Source organism: Elgaria multicarinata, chromosome 7, assembly GCF_023053635.1.
Source record: "Elgaria multicarinata webbii isolate HBS135686 ecotype San Diego chromosome 7, rElgMul1.1.pri, whole genome shotgun sequence".
NCBI classification, from domain to species: Eukaryota; Metazoa; Chordata; class Lepidosauria; order Squamata; family Anguidae; genus Elgaria; species Elgaria multicarinata.
Genome location: NC_086177.1, coordinates 68,342,620 through 68,358,267, shown reverse-complemented (window position 1 = coordinate 68,358,267; position 15,648 = coordinate 68,342,620). Strand labels below are relative to the sequence as shown.

The 15,648-nt window shown below is 39.8% G+C and overlaps 1 protein-coding gene across 1 annotated transcript in view; it reads left to right on the top strand.

Moving 5' to 3' along the window:
- Positions 1-15,648, top strand: part of LOC134401636 (kinesin-like protein KIF20A) — a 29,659-nt gene that overhangs the window by 7,888 nt on the left and 6,123 nt on the right. Inside the window, exons 6-13 of the mRNA XM_063130754.1 lie at positions 114-210; positions 550-744; positions 2,769-2,880; positions 4,154-4,225; positions 5,632-5,778; positions 8,683-8,848; positions 10,954-11,127; positions 13,742-13,881. Coding sequence (XP_062986824.1) covers positions 114-210; positions 550-744; positions 2,769-2,880; positions 4,154-4,225; positions 5,632-5,778; positions 8,683-8,848; positions 10,954-11,127; positions 13,742-13,881 — 1,103 coding nt within the window. The remainder of the gene's footprint in view (positions 1-113; positions 211-549; positions 745-2,768; positions 2,881-4,153; positions 4,226-5,631; positions 5,779-8,682; positions 8,849-10,953; positions 11,128-13,741; positions 13,882-15,648) is intronic.

The following is a 15,648-nucleotide window of genomic DNA, read 5'->3' as shown; positions in this document are numbered from 1 at the left end:
GTTGGATTTGATGGCCTTATAGGTCCCTTCCAACTTTACTATTCTCTGATTCTGTGATTGTAAATAAGCATTAGAACAGCATTAACCATGTCATGTTTTATGTATTTATCAAGGAGACAGATAATTCTTGGAAGAATACTATAACTTCGGATACATCAGACCCAACTTCTTGTAGCTGCAACTCACCAGATCTTGCTTTGGACCAATTAGGTAAGGGATGAATATTCATGGCTTAAAAAAAGACTGTTCAAATAGTGTAACATTGTTTCTACTTCCTGGCCTGTTAGTCATATAAATTAAATGCAGCATTAATGTCTGTAAGAAATAGGGAAAGTTTAATGCTACTCTGTGTGCCTTGTATTGGAACCACTGATGAATAATTAGAAATGCAGTGGTGTGCTAAATGCTAATCTAAGCAAGGGCAGTGAAGTATTTATAAGTGTGAATGAAATATTCCTGTTGAATGAGCACTGTCTTCCTCTAGTTTAATTAATAAATAACTGATATTTGAATTATTCTCCTTCCTGCCCCTTAAACTTTGTCTAACAGATGAAAAATCTGAGCTTGTAGATTCTGTGGCTTTTACCAAGTGTCAGACAACCTTATCATCTGTATGGGTTTCCTTCTTTGAAATTTACAATGAATATGTTTATGACCTACTGGACTTACTACCAGCATTGAAAAATCAGAAGCGGAAAATCCTAAGGATCTGTGAGGATCAAGCAGGAAACTCTTATATTAAAGGTAACACTGCCACTTTGGTACTGCTTTAGTGGAACAGATCAAAGAACTGACTGCAGTATTATCTTGATGAACAACTTAGGTGAATATTCTGTCTTCAACAGTGATCTGGTTCAGATGCAAAGGGAAGGTCTTGACAGCAGGGGGCGCTGCATTTCTGCTCTCACTTTAGTTCTAGGATATACTGTTGTGAGACCAGTGGTGCTTTCAAAGGAGGCCTGGATGGTGTCCTCACCCTATCTCATTCGTGTAATTTTAGGGGGGGTGGGGGGTCCAGGTGACAACACCGTCTTTCACTTTTCTTTTCTTTTTTGTAAACCACCCAGAGAGCTTCGGCTATTGGGCGGTATAGAAATACAATAAATAAATAAATAAATAAATAAAATGTTTTCTCACTGGTTCTTCCATCTTTTTTCCCTCTTACTGCTGAAACTCCATTTAAAAAGAAGATTGATTAGCAACACAATGCCTGCTGACTGGTGGTGTGAGGCCCCCTCTATCTGGAAGTGCCCCAGATAACACTTCCCTCCCCTGATTTGTTGCCACACTTCAAATATGAGTTGGCTTTTGTTTTCTAAGACCAGCTGAGAAAAACCACACAAGAGGACATTATGCTTTCTTTTGCTTTCACAATTAAATGCTGCATTTCCCTGCTCAAAACAACAACAACAAAACACTCTTGCCAAAAGTGCACAGAAGTGAAACTGGAGGGGTTGCTGCAGCATCTAAAGAACCTGTAAACAACCTTGGGTGGGGAATGATGAGAGAACAATAAATGCCTTGTATAGAAAAGCTCTTTTTCATGTCCTCAAGTTTAGAATGTAAGACATCTGCTGTTTTGTTTGCCTTGTTTTGCTTTTGTTGAATTTGTTGATCTTCAGAGATTTGAAGATGGGGTCAAAATGCTTGAAGTAAATACATTTTCAAGCATGCAGCAATTAAAAGGCTTTCATAGACGATTTGATCAAAAGCTTAGTTTCTGCAAAGTTCAGAATATTCCTGTTCATTCAATCACTTTTTTCTGTATTTGGTGCCTCTTTTAAAAGGGTCACCTTCATTTCTCTTTTAGATAACCAAGGGCCTGTATTGATGCGGGGTTTGTCCTGGGGTGGATCTGCAATGGCGGCAGGTCATTTATATGAAACAGCCGCCATTGTGGTGCCGTCCCCAGGCATTCCCCCAAAGCTCCGTTTTTAAAAAGTTAGGGACTTACCCCAACTTTTCCACTTGGAGCAAGACGATGATGGTATCTGCCATCCGTTGCCTTGCTTTGGAGCTACACCAAAGGAGTGTCCCATCCAATGGCGACCCTTGATTGGTCACTATTGGCTAGACAGGGGAGAGGCTGGGCCAGAGAGCCGATTGGCTGCTGGACCACTTCCATGCCTCCATAGACCAGCAGAGCATCGGAGCCAAAGAAAAATGTAAAAATAAAAATAAAAATGAAAAGAACTGTAGTGAGGTACTAGCACGATGGGACAGGGGGAAGGGGCAGCCCAGTGAAGTGAATGGCCACTGGGCCACCTCTGCGGTTAAAAGAAAAACATACCAAAAAAAAAAAATTGGAGTGAGGCGTGGACTCCCCCCTGTGACTGCTTTCTTTTCTGCAGTGGGGAGGAGGAAAGGAAACAATGGGAGGGGAAGGAAAGGGGCACTAAGGGCAGCGGTGGCCCCTCCTCCTCCTCCTGGTGGGTTTCAAACCCCACATTTGCACTCCTTGCTGTGGGGACTACCCAGCAGGAGCGCAAGTACGGGATATGGGGTCTCAAGGCACCAATGCAAGCTCGTATAGACAGGGCCCAAGTGAGATGCTTCACCAGGCATATGAAGTTGACCCGTGTGTAAGGTTAATTTTCGTTCATAATGTTGAGAAGTTGGGTTGTTTTGAATTCAGTGGGACTTACTTGTCTACTTTGAAATATGGGATTGTGCAGTAAGTGTGCTACAGTAGTTCCATTTGCAGTATGACTTAATAGAATTCTGTTGTTTACAAATATTAACTTTTATAAAATATTTTCTTTCCCCAGACTTAAAATGGATCAATGTAATGAGCTTACAAGAGGCTTGTAAAATACTTAAAATAGGAAATAAGAACAGAAGCTTGGCATGTACTAGGATAAATCAGCAATCAAGTAGAAGGTTTGCTGCCTTTAATTATAGATAATGTCCTTCTTCCTTGAGGCTAATGGTGTTGCTAAGGCTGCAATCCTGATAATTGTGCATTCAATGTAGGCCCCTCAGTGCAGTAGTCCTTTAGCTGGTAGGGAATGCGACTGTTCACTTCCTTATTGGATCATGTTACACTGATTCTTCTACCAGCTCCACTTGTGGCTAGTGTGTTTCTGAGAGCAATTCAAAGTACTGGTGTTAACCCTTAAAGTCCTAAATGGTTTAGATCCAGATTATTTGAAGGACCGCCTACATCTGTATGAACCTGCCTGTGTGTTCATAGATTGTCTTTGGAAGCTATGGACACTAGAGAGAGGGTGTTCTCAGTGGTGGTGGCCCCTACTCTATGAAATTCCCTTCCAGGAGAGATGGAGCTGGCTTGTCTGTGGAGATGGAGCTGGCTTGTCTTTTAAGACAAGTTCATATGTTAAATCATATTTTATTTTATTGAGCTTATTTTTAAATTGCTTAAATTTTAAGCTGTCTCTTATAATTTTATATTGAATTTTACTGTTTTATATTGCAAGCCACCTTGAGAAGATTATCGTCTTGAGTGGCAGCTAAATAATTAAAATTCCAAAATTCACAATAAGATATTAAGCAAAGTAGTAGGAAGAGAAAAATGCTGCCTTGAAGTTGTACAGTAGCATGGTCTTCATTTAGTCCCACCTTAAAATAAGGAATATAAGAGAAGATTGCACTTAATTGGATGGGGCGGTAATTCTATGTACAGCTATATACGCTTATGTACACTTACCAAGGAGTAAGTCTTATTGAATTAAATGGAACTTTCTTCCGAGTAAACATGCATAGGAATGCTTTCTTAACTTCTTTATAGTTAACTTTTTTTTTAAGGGATAATATCACATTTTAATTTATGTTAAGCAATGCCAACGATTCATTTTTTGGAGGGGTAAAATCCAGGGAATGTTAATCCTATTGTAAGAAAATGGGACCTAAGCACTTTTGATTTGAGTGGCACCTAGGGACGGTGGCCTGACTTCTCTGATGTGCTCTTTTGTGTTTTGTACTTCTGTGCACCCTGAAGAATAGCATATTAAGAATATTGTGAAGCCTGAAGTCAAATATATCTTAATTGATTATTTAATTGGTTATTTAATAGTGGCATCAGCCAAATACCACATCAGAATGCCCAATGCATAACATAGAGAATATAATATAAAGTAATTAAATGAGAGCACAATAAAAAAAAAAAAATCAAGCATGTGTCTGTTTCTTCCAGCCACAGTATATTTTCTATCCGATTGCTCAGATTGAGTGATGAGGATGTGCCACATATTCTTGGAGTATCTGAGTAAGTGTCTTCTCACTTCTGCTAAACACATAGTAGGGTGCATATTTCCTTGTCGTGGGGTCCTAGTAAAATAGCTGAGGGCAAGCTAGTACTCTTAATTTTAAATTGTGGTAAAACGTTAAGCATATTTTCCCACTGGCATTAGCTTGAACTTTCTTGTCGTATTAGAACATCGCTTTACATTTTTCACAGCCGTGTTAGTGCTAAGAGAGATGATAGTAGACAGAGTAAGTATCACATTGATTGATTGATTTTTTTACCACATTTAATTTTGCTGTATGTAGACTTTTCTGCCCTCATGTTTGTGAGGTTGTATACACTGGAATACCCTTGCAAGACAATAGCGGGTCAATGCATCTGTGCTGTATTTCTGGATCTGTCTTACTGTTAATAGTGGATTTAAGTGGAACCATATCAGCCTCACTTAGCTCATAAGGGTCCATCCTAGTGTTCCACTTATCACGTCCCCTGAAACAGCTGTAGTGCATTATTGAACACAAGATTTGCATGCAGAAGGTCACAGGTTCAATCCCGGGAAAGGCCCCTGTCTGAAACCTTGGAGAGCCAATCTGTGTAGACAATACTGAGCTAGATGAACCAAGGGTGTGACTTGGTATAAGACAGCTTCCTGTTTCTAAATATAGAGATGGCCACATGATACAGCGAGCTTTTGCTAGTGATTCCCTTGCCTCTTCTGAACTTCATTTTCAAGTTACCCTTGGTTCGACATCTCCATTTTTCAATGGACACATGGAACCAAGGATAACTTGATTTTACTAGTCATAGATATTCTCTTATGTATTCTGCTTTGTTACTTTATGGTTTATTAGTTTTATTTTTGAATGATTGGTGTCTTGATGGTCCTAGTTGGATAGAAAAATGGAATGTAAAAATACTGGATTGGATCCAGAATTAGTTATACTTGAAGTTACCCCATTGAAATTAATGAACCCTAGGGTACCTCCATATAGATTCACAAAGGCATTATGCAGCTTTTCTGGTTCACCCCTTCCTTAATTGGTTTTTTTTAATGGAAATAAAAAAAGGGGGGAAAGTGGTAGAAAAACACAGGAGTGTTAAATGTAGAAGATGAAGTTGTCTGGAACTTTGTAAAACTCCATGAATGAGGTAGGGAGATATGATAAATGCCTTGTCTAGAAGCACCCCTAGTTTAGTTATAACTATTTTAAGTCCCACTCATTTTAATGGGTTTACTCTACACATGACTAAGTCTTGGTCCAACTCAATAATTTTTGGGGGGCTGATCACTGCATTGTTTTCCAAAAGACTGAAAGTAACTACACTGCAGGTGCATTTTAGATGTGTTTATAAAAACATTGGATCTCAGTTGTAGCAACGTGTCTAAGAGTAAAATAATGATCAGCCATATGTATTAATTTGGACAGACTCTCTCTGTGTGATCTGGCTGGGTCAGAACGATGCCATAAGGCACAGACCTTTGGAGACAGACTTAAAGAAGCAGGCAATATTAATAATTCTCTTCTTATTCTTGGAAAATGCATTGCAGCTCTGAAACAGAATCAAAATCCAAAGTAAGTGACAAAACTGCATCTTGAAACATGTTCTACTTAAATGTTTAGGCCCAAAATATTATTCACACATTTCCCATTTTCACCAAGCAGCAAGAAGTCCAAGGGTAGTGGATACAGTGTTTCATTTTCTTGGGTAAGAGCAATAGAAAGTGATGGCGCTTTTGTAATTTGTTTTATATACAAATATTTATAAGCAAGTATGGTGTAGACAAACATTCCTACAAAAGGTAGGAAAGCCACTAAACCTGCATCCCAGTTCCCCTATATTCCCAGTGTCTCTATATTTCAAAGTGTGAAGGCTTTACCTCCAGCTACACTTGTAGCTTCAAACATGTTGTATTTATACCTTTCCCCTGGTTTCTCTATTCATGCTGAAAATCTGTCTCCAAACTGTTACTCCGTGCCCTCCAGGGTAGGAATATCAGACAAATATGTAATGGAATCAAATGAGTTTGGAATTCTATGAATCTGACCTATGGATTCTGCAGTGGGTCAACTTTTCCTGAGTTATACAAATTCTTCAGTCTTGAACACTGGATTTTTCCTTTCCAGAATTTTACATGGATTTAGTTATAGAAAAGTATCTAAACAAAAACAAAAAACACCACTGTCCGGAAATGTACATTTCTTCCATTAGTGAAAGAGTGAAAATGCACCCGGGGGGAGGGGGGGGATTTGCACATTTTCTCAAGTGCAAATTTGCGCAATTTCAGGAAATTAGAAAAAAACTGATTACGTCAATAAGCAGATGATAGAATGAAAGATACCTGACAACCCACGAAATGCAGTTGGAATGGATATTATAAGATCCAAACATTCCTACTCCAGGGTACTGCCTTTTTAAATCCTGATGGATATTGCATTCCAAAATGCTGGAAATGATTCTCAGTTATCAGAAGAACGTATCCTATCTGAAACTGCCCATTACTGAAACATCAGTCAATAATTCTGTACTATTAGTAAGCCCTATGCCTAACAAAATATGATTTCCTAGCATCCATAATATTGTCATAGAGATCACATCTTCCCATGTATCCCATTACAATCTTTTAAGATTTACAGTGTACCCCCTATTGATTCTGTCGCTGTGCCAGATTTGGATAGCAAGGGCACAAAGAAATGAGTTCTCAGTAGCCACCTCTGCCCCATCATATGGAACTCTCCTCTGCTAGAGACTTGCCAAAGTTCAAACAGGAGCATTTTTCAAAAGCATTATAAGACCTACATGTTGGATTGGTCTTTGGATTTCGGAATTCACAAAGGCTGGAGAAATCTCAGTAATTTCCAATATGGTGGAATTTTATTCTATTGCTTTGTTACCTACCTAAGTCTTCAGGATCTTGGAATTTTTATTTCGTAATTTTCTTGAAATTTTAGCTTTGCAGTTGTTAAGCTGACTTCTGGTTATTGTCAGTAATTGAAGCAGTTACTTCCTGGTTGCTTTTTTAGTCATTTGTTCTCTCTCTCTCCTTTGCCCCCGCCTTCTGGTTTTTTCTCTCTGTAAGAGACTATAAGCTGTTTGGGTTGGGATCTCTTCATTCCTGCTTTATGGTTAGAAAGCAGAAACAGGAGAAGTTATTTTAACAAAGGATGCAATCCTATGCACGATCTGCATAATTTTTAAAGATAAAAGAGATCAAACTTGGCACAGTGATAGCGTTTAAGGAGGGCTTTAACTGTGCCATGTTTGAATTGGATCAGTTTGTCCCTTGATGTTTTAGGATTTTTAAAATTCCTCCCCTTAAACCCTTTTCCTGATAGTCCACCAGTGTGAAAGTCTACCTGTTTGCAATTGTGAAAGTTCTATTTTCCTTTACCTTGATCATACGAAGCTGTGCATCTCCAGTTCATAAAATAGAGAGCTGCTGGTTCCCTTACTGAAAAGTAAATCCCATTGATTTCAGCTGCATTTACATCTTTCTAAAATCCTATGCATGCTTAGGTTTGAGTAAACCCATTAGACCCCATTCTGGCAAATGCAATTGAATGCAATTCAGGTAGGCTGAAATGGTGTAATGAAGTCAACCCCTTGCATGTCCACAGAGTAGTCTACCTATCCTCATTTCAACAAAGTATTGTTGCACTGTAAAACTTAGAAGAAGAGGGGGTGGGGAAGAACACACAATCCTTTCCGTAGTTTTCTTATAAACCGAGTTGGAGGACCGAAAGTATGATGGACTGACTCAGTAAACTACAGGGGAGGAGCGAACATGCACTGCAGCTCACTCCATTATTTTTTTTAAAAAACCAAGTCTTTAACTGTGAAGCTTCGCAGTTCTAGGGAGGCATGGGGGTGAACCACCACTACCACCCCTGTCCTGGAGGTTTCCTGCATTTCTTTTAAGGTGAAAATGTACCCCTGGTCATGCCTACTCAGGAGTAAGAACATAGAGTTAAATGGGACCTCTCTCCCTCCCCCTTCACAGTTGAGTAGTGAACCACACTGCCCTCCTCTTTTGCTAGCCAGACCGCCCCTAGACACACACACCCCCAACAAAGAATGGGATGGCCGGATAGAATCCAACGACAGCAATACACGGGAGGGAGGAGCACATTTATTTTTCATGGAGGGGGGAAAAACAGACTTTCCCTGCTCCAAAAAGAAAAAGAACATGGAGGGGAAGAGGCAAAATAAGTGCAGGACATGGACGATGACATGTGAGTACTGGGCTGCAAAACCACATGCCAGGCATGACGAGTGTACGATAAATTGCTGGTGTGATGGAGCTCTAAATATGCATAAGATTACATCCTAAACTGAATTTGAGAACAGCTATATTATGCCAGGTACTTTATCTTTTTTGGATGAAGGACCAATAGCAAAAGCACAACTCTGGATCCATGCTTGCTTGTACAAAGCATCCACATCTTGGATTTAATGTTCATACAACTTTTTCTCTTAAGATTAAGGCCAACATATATTCCCTTCAGAGAGAGCAAACTGACCCGCTTATTTCAACCATTCTTCTGCGGTAAAGGCAAAGCTTGCATGATTGTCAACGTTAACCAATGTGCCTCTACATATGAAGAGACGCTGCATGTCATGAAATTTTCTGCTGTAGCAAAGCAAGTAAGTAAGATTTTGTGTTCTTCACAACATACCAGAAGCACTGTAAATTTTACACGGCTCTCTTTCTCATGCTCAGCAACCCCTTGGGAGAGACTGACTTTATATGCCAACACTTCCTGGCTCAGTTGCCATGCAGATGGAAGGATTCCTATTTATTATTCCTAATAGAGAGATCTGGGTTACTTACTTGTTGTGTGTGCACATAGGGTACCATATTAATTCAAGTAAAAAAATAAAATGTAATTCAGTGTTGTTGGAACGTATAAGAATTCCTTATATCCCTGTGTCCCTTGAAATAAACCCTTTCATTGGCATAATGAAGAACTGGCTAAAGTGAATTCGCTACTACATTTTCCAAACTGGTTTAAATTCACATCCTACTGGGTTAGAATAAAAGTGGAACAGTTTCCTCCTAACAGCCTTTGTTCCCATGGCGTAACCTGTATGAATGAGTGTCCTTAGCTTTCTATGAGACAGAATCTTGGGTTTTGAAAATCCTAGCTCAAGATTACAGATTGACATTTTGGCCTTAATTAGTTAAAAGGAAATTTGATATAAAATGTCTCCTTTGAATGGGGATGAGTTTTTAAAACATTGCTAGATCTTCCTCTGGAAGGCAAGCAACTACTACCATTTTATATCTAGTAACATTTTTTGTTTTATACAAGGTAGTGGTTGTTTTGTCTGGAGTAAGTGACTGAACTATCTTTGATAGCAACAACAGCTGTTATTGTATAAAAGAAAATTCCTGATATTAAGGTTTCAAAATTATTTGGCCGTTTCAGACCTTCTGTTTTAAATGTTGCTCTACCCCAATTGTATATAAAGCATCATCACATGGAAGGGGGGGGATTGTGTTTCCTTACTCTTGCATCTTTGCACTTCCTCATTCTTCCCAGAGGGGAAAGAGGAAGTAAACGAAGGCCACATGGCCCATTCAGAGGCTGTTTTTATCGCGTTGCGTTTTCCGCACACAGCAGGTGATCGCAGCACATTCGGTTGTTGTTTTTTAAAAAGTCAAATTAAAAGGGGTCTATTTTGCTATGGAAAAATGAGTGGAAGGAGCAGGAGGCGGACATCACAGTCTAAAGGATGCACGCACATCCATAAGTGGCCAGTAGCAGGCATGGGAGATGGGGCATCCCATTTTAAGTTCAAAAGTCCATTGCTTCTTTGGCTTTCCACCTCTGCCTTGTGTGAGGGGGGAGACCTGCATTTCAACAGGCTTGAAATGGTTGGAAGTCAGTCTTGCGATGTAAACCAGGGCTAGGGCACTTGTAGCCCTCCAATGTTGTTGGATGCCAGTTTCCACCAGACCCATCCAGCATGTGGCCCTCCAACAAGATCTCGAGGGCCACAGGTTCCCTAAGTAAAAGCTTGCCTCATAGAAAGCATACAGTTCTAGGGTGGTGTAGTGGCTAGATTGCTGGCTTGGGGTTTGGGAGATCCGATTTCTAGTCCCCACTCAGCCATGGAGGTTGTGTTTTTTGTTGTTGTTTTGTTGTTGTTTAAATGGATACTGTTGTTTTTATACTGTTTTTATGTTTTTGATGGTTTTAAAATTTTGTATACTTTTAATGTTTACCATTTTTAATTGTTGTAAACCGCCCAGAGAGCTTCGGCTGTGGGGCGGTATATAAATGTAATAAATAAATAAATAAATGGAAGCTCACTGGGTGACTTTGGGCCAGTCACTGCCTCTCAGCTGAACCTACTTCACAGGGTTGTTGTGAGGATAAAATGGAGAGGAGGATTATGTACGCTGCCTTGGGATTCTTAGAGGAAAAAAGGTGGGATATAAATGTAATAAATAAATAAAGTATGTGTGTGATTGGGTTGCATGTGTGTATGCATTGTGAACATGTGTGTGCATTGTAAACAGGCATACAGTGATAAATGCATGTAGAGAATTTAGAGAATTCACTTCTCGAGTGAATGAAATCTTCAGCATCACAAAATGGCCTCTTAATAGTGAGCCCCCAAAATTAATGAAGTTGTCTTTATCATTTTCCAGGGCAAATAGCTCAAAGCAAAAAAAGTCTGGAGAAATTGCTTATTGTCCATTTTATTTTAAACTGCTGTGACAATCTTTTACCCCACCCCAGGTTATTCAAACATTTCATCACAAAATCTTTGATTATTTCCCCCCCAAATATATTGGGAAAGAAGATAAGCCTACAGTGCACTTTGATGACATTTCTGCTGAGCAAGTTCCAGAGGATACCAATATTTCCTGCTGCTCTGAAGAAGAAATAGATATTACCATTATGAGTCATGAGGTAATTTAAACCTCTTTTGATTGCTTACAACACAGCCTTTCTCTTTCATTCAGAGGAAGTGCCACTTTATTCAATGGGACTTACTCCCAGATAAGTGTCTGATTTCAAAGCACCTTTCCTTAGTCATATAGACAAGAGGCATAAGAACCTCTGAACTTCGTAGACTATATGCCAGAAGAGTATTGCTGTGCTGGAATTGCTGCCCATTCTCAACTCTTTCAGCTCGCACCAATTCTCTTTTCATATTTGAATGCATACCCCAGGGACCATAGACATGAAGCTTAGATAAGAATTGCACATGACATCCATAGTCACTTACACCTGCTGAGGGAGGAGGCCCCACCAGTCTGTGTCCCTTACAGCGTCCTCCTCATGTGGGTTGCTTGAGTGGTTGTTTGATTTTGGACAGCATGGCTGTCCTTTTCTTTAGACTTGAGGAAACTAAGGAGACCCCAGTTGATCTCAGAAGGAAGTACTTACGCATGAGTTGAACAGAAGAGAGGGGTGCACAAGGAGGGTTAAAGTACATAAACAGATATTGTCTGTTTTTGTTTGTATGTTATGCTTTTTATGGTTTTACATTTTGTATATTTGTTTTTAATGTTCACTGTTTTTAACTTTTGTAAACCACCCAGAGAGCTTCGGCTATGGGCCTTATATAAATGTAAATAATAATAATAATAATAATAATAATAATAATAATAATAATAATAATAATAATAATGTTAGGTTAGGAACGTCAGGGGGAATTTCATAGTTCTCAATTATCACACTGGGCTTCTCAAGGACGTCTAGGGAGCATGGCATCTACTGCTTACATTGCAGGTGCAAAATGTTTTTTGTCATGGAATGGATTTTTGGGAAATACAGGTATGCACAGTTGTAATTTAAGAAAGCACCTGTAGTTCTGATCCTACAGTGGGGAGAGACCTGTTGTCATCCTGATCCTAAACACTTGTGCCAATGTTACAGACGGAGAGGCACCTCAGGCAGCATGCTTACGCAGTTGCCAAGGGCTCTCTACTGCTGACATTGGTAATTACAATGCCCCAGACAGATGCTAGGTTGCTCTAGGGTGCTGCAGGCAATTACAATGGTGACTGCCCCAGTGCTCCTCTGAGGAGCGCTGCCATCCTTCCTTTTCTTCTTCCAAGCTTCCATATCCATTGGAAATAAATAAGAGGAGGTGAGGTTGCTTGCCAACATGGAGAAGCCACACTACCCAAGCTGAGGCCCCCTCAAACCTGGAGCTGGCCCTGCACATATTACATGCCCTCAGCTGCTGTTAGGCAGGCACCACCTCAAGTGTCTTTACAGGGCTGGTTTAAGGAGTGGAAGGCTTTGATAAACTGCAGCCCTATGCAGTCCTACCTGGCAGAAAGCCCCATTGAACTCAGTGGAACTTACTTCCACACAAGCAATTATAGACTATAGGTTATCCATCCTGTTGAAATGATGTTTATTTCTTCTATTTATTTCAATAAGAGATCATTGGTCAACCCCATTACACAGATTATTGGAGTAATTTTTAAATAGAAACACAATACAAACATGATACATTGTGTTTGGACTAGGAAGTTTATTTTATTTATTTATTTATTGCATTTATATACCGCCCCATAGCTGAAGCTCTCTGGAAATCCTAAATGTTTTCCCAGTTTCATAAGAGGTTTCCTGTAGATGTTAGGTGCTATAACAGAGACTTGGTGGAACTCCAGTGTAAGACTCTAATCAACAGTGGTGGATGAACAATCATTTCCCATGCATTTGGGTTGAATGCTGGGGTGCTGGACCTCTTTCAGCCCAGCGGCCAAAATCCATTTCAGAGAAGTTCTTGGGGGCTGCATTACAGTGGTGGGTGGAGCCAAAGGCAAAAGGGGCAAAAAAAGTGCTAGCATATTTTAGCTTAGTGCTATTACTGCCAGTAACTAAGCCTTCTGAGAGGCATCTCAACCCTTTAGAATGGGAAAAAACTGCACAAGAGCCAGGAAATAATAATTTATTTATTTGTTACCCGCCTCTCCCTCTGGATCGAGGCGGGGTACAACACAAATGCAAACGCCATAAATACATATAATTGATTAAAACATGTAAAACTAATACATTATTAAAAGCAGCACATTATTAAAAGGCATCTTAAAATTCAACTGCGTAGGCCTGCTGGAAGGGATCAGTCTTTATGGCTTTCTTACATTCCAGAAGACTGTTAAATTGACGAATCTCTCCCGACAGGCCATTCCACAATCTGGGAGCAGCAGAAGTAAAGGTCCTCTGGGTAATGGTTGTCAGACTTGTTTTTGTTGACTGGAGTAAATTCTTCCCAGAGGACCTGAGTGTGTGGGGCGGATTGTATGGGAGAAGGCGATCCCACAGGTAACCTGGACCCAAACCATGTATTACCATGTAAAGGTAGTAACCAGCACATCCCCAAACGGTGTATGGTTTGGAGAAAGTGGCACTGCTAACAGAAGAACTCCAGGAAGGCCATGTTTGGCCCTCAGGCCTGAGGTTACTCCCTGATATAATGAATAGCAAATGAGAGTTCATGTACCACCATTGGCTTCTATTCCTTATTTCCATATTGTCCTTCATTTGGCCCATGCTGCTGCTGCAGGATCTCTTGAAAACTACTGAGAACCTAAAGGACAAGCTGATTGCAGAGAGACAAGGCAAGCTACTCTTGGAGGTGCAAATACGCAAAGAGATGGCTGAAGCAATGTTTCAGCAACTGATGGAAACGGAAGAAGCGTGGAGGTAAGACCCTTATGAACCATCAGGTTTAGAATGAGGAATCTGATTATGGATCCATATAGTACCGGAGCCTGGATAGACCATTGGTTTGACATGATCTTTATTTTCTGTAGCATCTCAGACTATTTCAAAGCAATTGGTTGGAAACTGACTAGCTGTTTCTAACATCCTATTATAGCTTTCTAGCAATTGTTTAAATATGTTCTGTAGTGAAAGTTTCAAAACATTTTGTTCGAGGCTGTTGGTTGAGCTGAATGTACTCCTTCTGCAATACCGTGGACTGCAAGATAAGATGTTCTCTTTCCCAATGTTAAGTTTAATTCAACACTATATCCAACCATCAGCAAGGCGAATCCAGTTTTATACTGATAGGATATAACCCCAAAAATGTTGTGGGCTTAATCTTGACCAAAATATATGGCACTTATGTTTCTAGTTAGTTGCTGAGTGAAAATCTAAGCTTTACTTTCAGATCCTCTGCATGTTTACTTAGAAGTTAGACCCACTGTATTCAATGGGTTTTACTCATGGGTATGTGTGCACAGGACTTCAGGTTTAAACATTTAACCCATGGCTCCAGAACATTTGTGTTTTCTGAAGCTTACATTTAGACTATATTGCTGTACCTCTGTACAATTTCCAGCTGTTGATACAGAAACCATTTTTGTTGTTGTTGAAGGTACAAGAAGTTCTTGATTATATCTAATATGTTGCTTTTAAAAGATTTTTTAAAAAAAGAATCCAATCTCTCTCTTGCAAGGCTTCTGGGCCCAGTCTTTTCTTGCATCTGATAAAACAGACTACATGGAGGTTTTTGGCTAATTCCCATTGCAAGCACTTATGAAGTGTGAAATGTCCCTTTTCTCTAAATTTATTTATTTATTTTATTACATTTATATACCGCCCTACAGCCGAAGCTCTCTGGGCGGTCTACAACAATTAAAAATGGTAAACATTAAAAGTATACAAAATTTAAAAACCATCAAAAACATAAAAAACAGTATAAAAACAACAGTTTTTATAAATAACATGCACCACAATTCTAGGAATATTTACACAGAGATAAATTCTACTATGTACAATGTGGCTGATTCCCAGGGGAGTGTTTGTAGGGCTACAGCTTTAATTTATATTAATAATTATGGGTTAAATCTGAAATAGTCCTTCTGTTCACAAAAGCAGCATGGATCCAGAAGAGACTTTTATAAACAGAAGTGAAAACAAGGCCTTTTTTTTTTTTGCCAATTGCTCTGGGCTACCAACACGCAGTTCTGCACTAAACTCCAGAGCTGAATTCTGGAGGTGCAGGAAGGAAGGAGAGCCAAGACCTGAGAAAGTCCAATTCTGTGGGAGGGATTCAGCCTATGGAACTCTGAATCCAACCTTCTGGCTGTGTTCAGAGGATCAAGATCTTGGCTTGCATGAGTCTCAGGCACCCCGCATGTAGTCATTTTGATCCTCCCTTTGTGAAAGCACAAAATGAGACAGGAACCGCAATTACTCCTACGTCTGAACCATGAAACAATTGGCTTCCAAAGAAGCCAGAATATGAAGCCATGGTTTAAAGTTGGCTTCTGTATCATGACTTGTTTGGAAGTCATAACCATAGTTCCCAGTTTGGACATAGGCTATAGTTAATAGGGGTGTGCTCTCTGCCCAGGAATTATCTGGTCACTGCGAACATCTGCGGAGCATTCGATCTTCTAGAGCTGCTTCCAAACCCATAAATTAATATGAGAGCAGAGACATGCCCAAATTATCGGACTGATT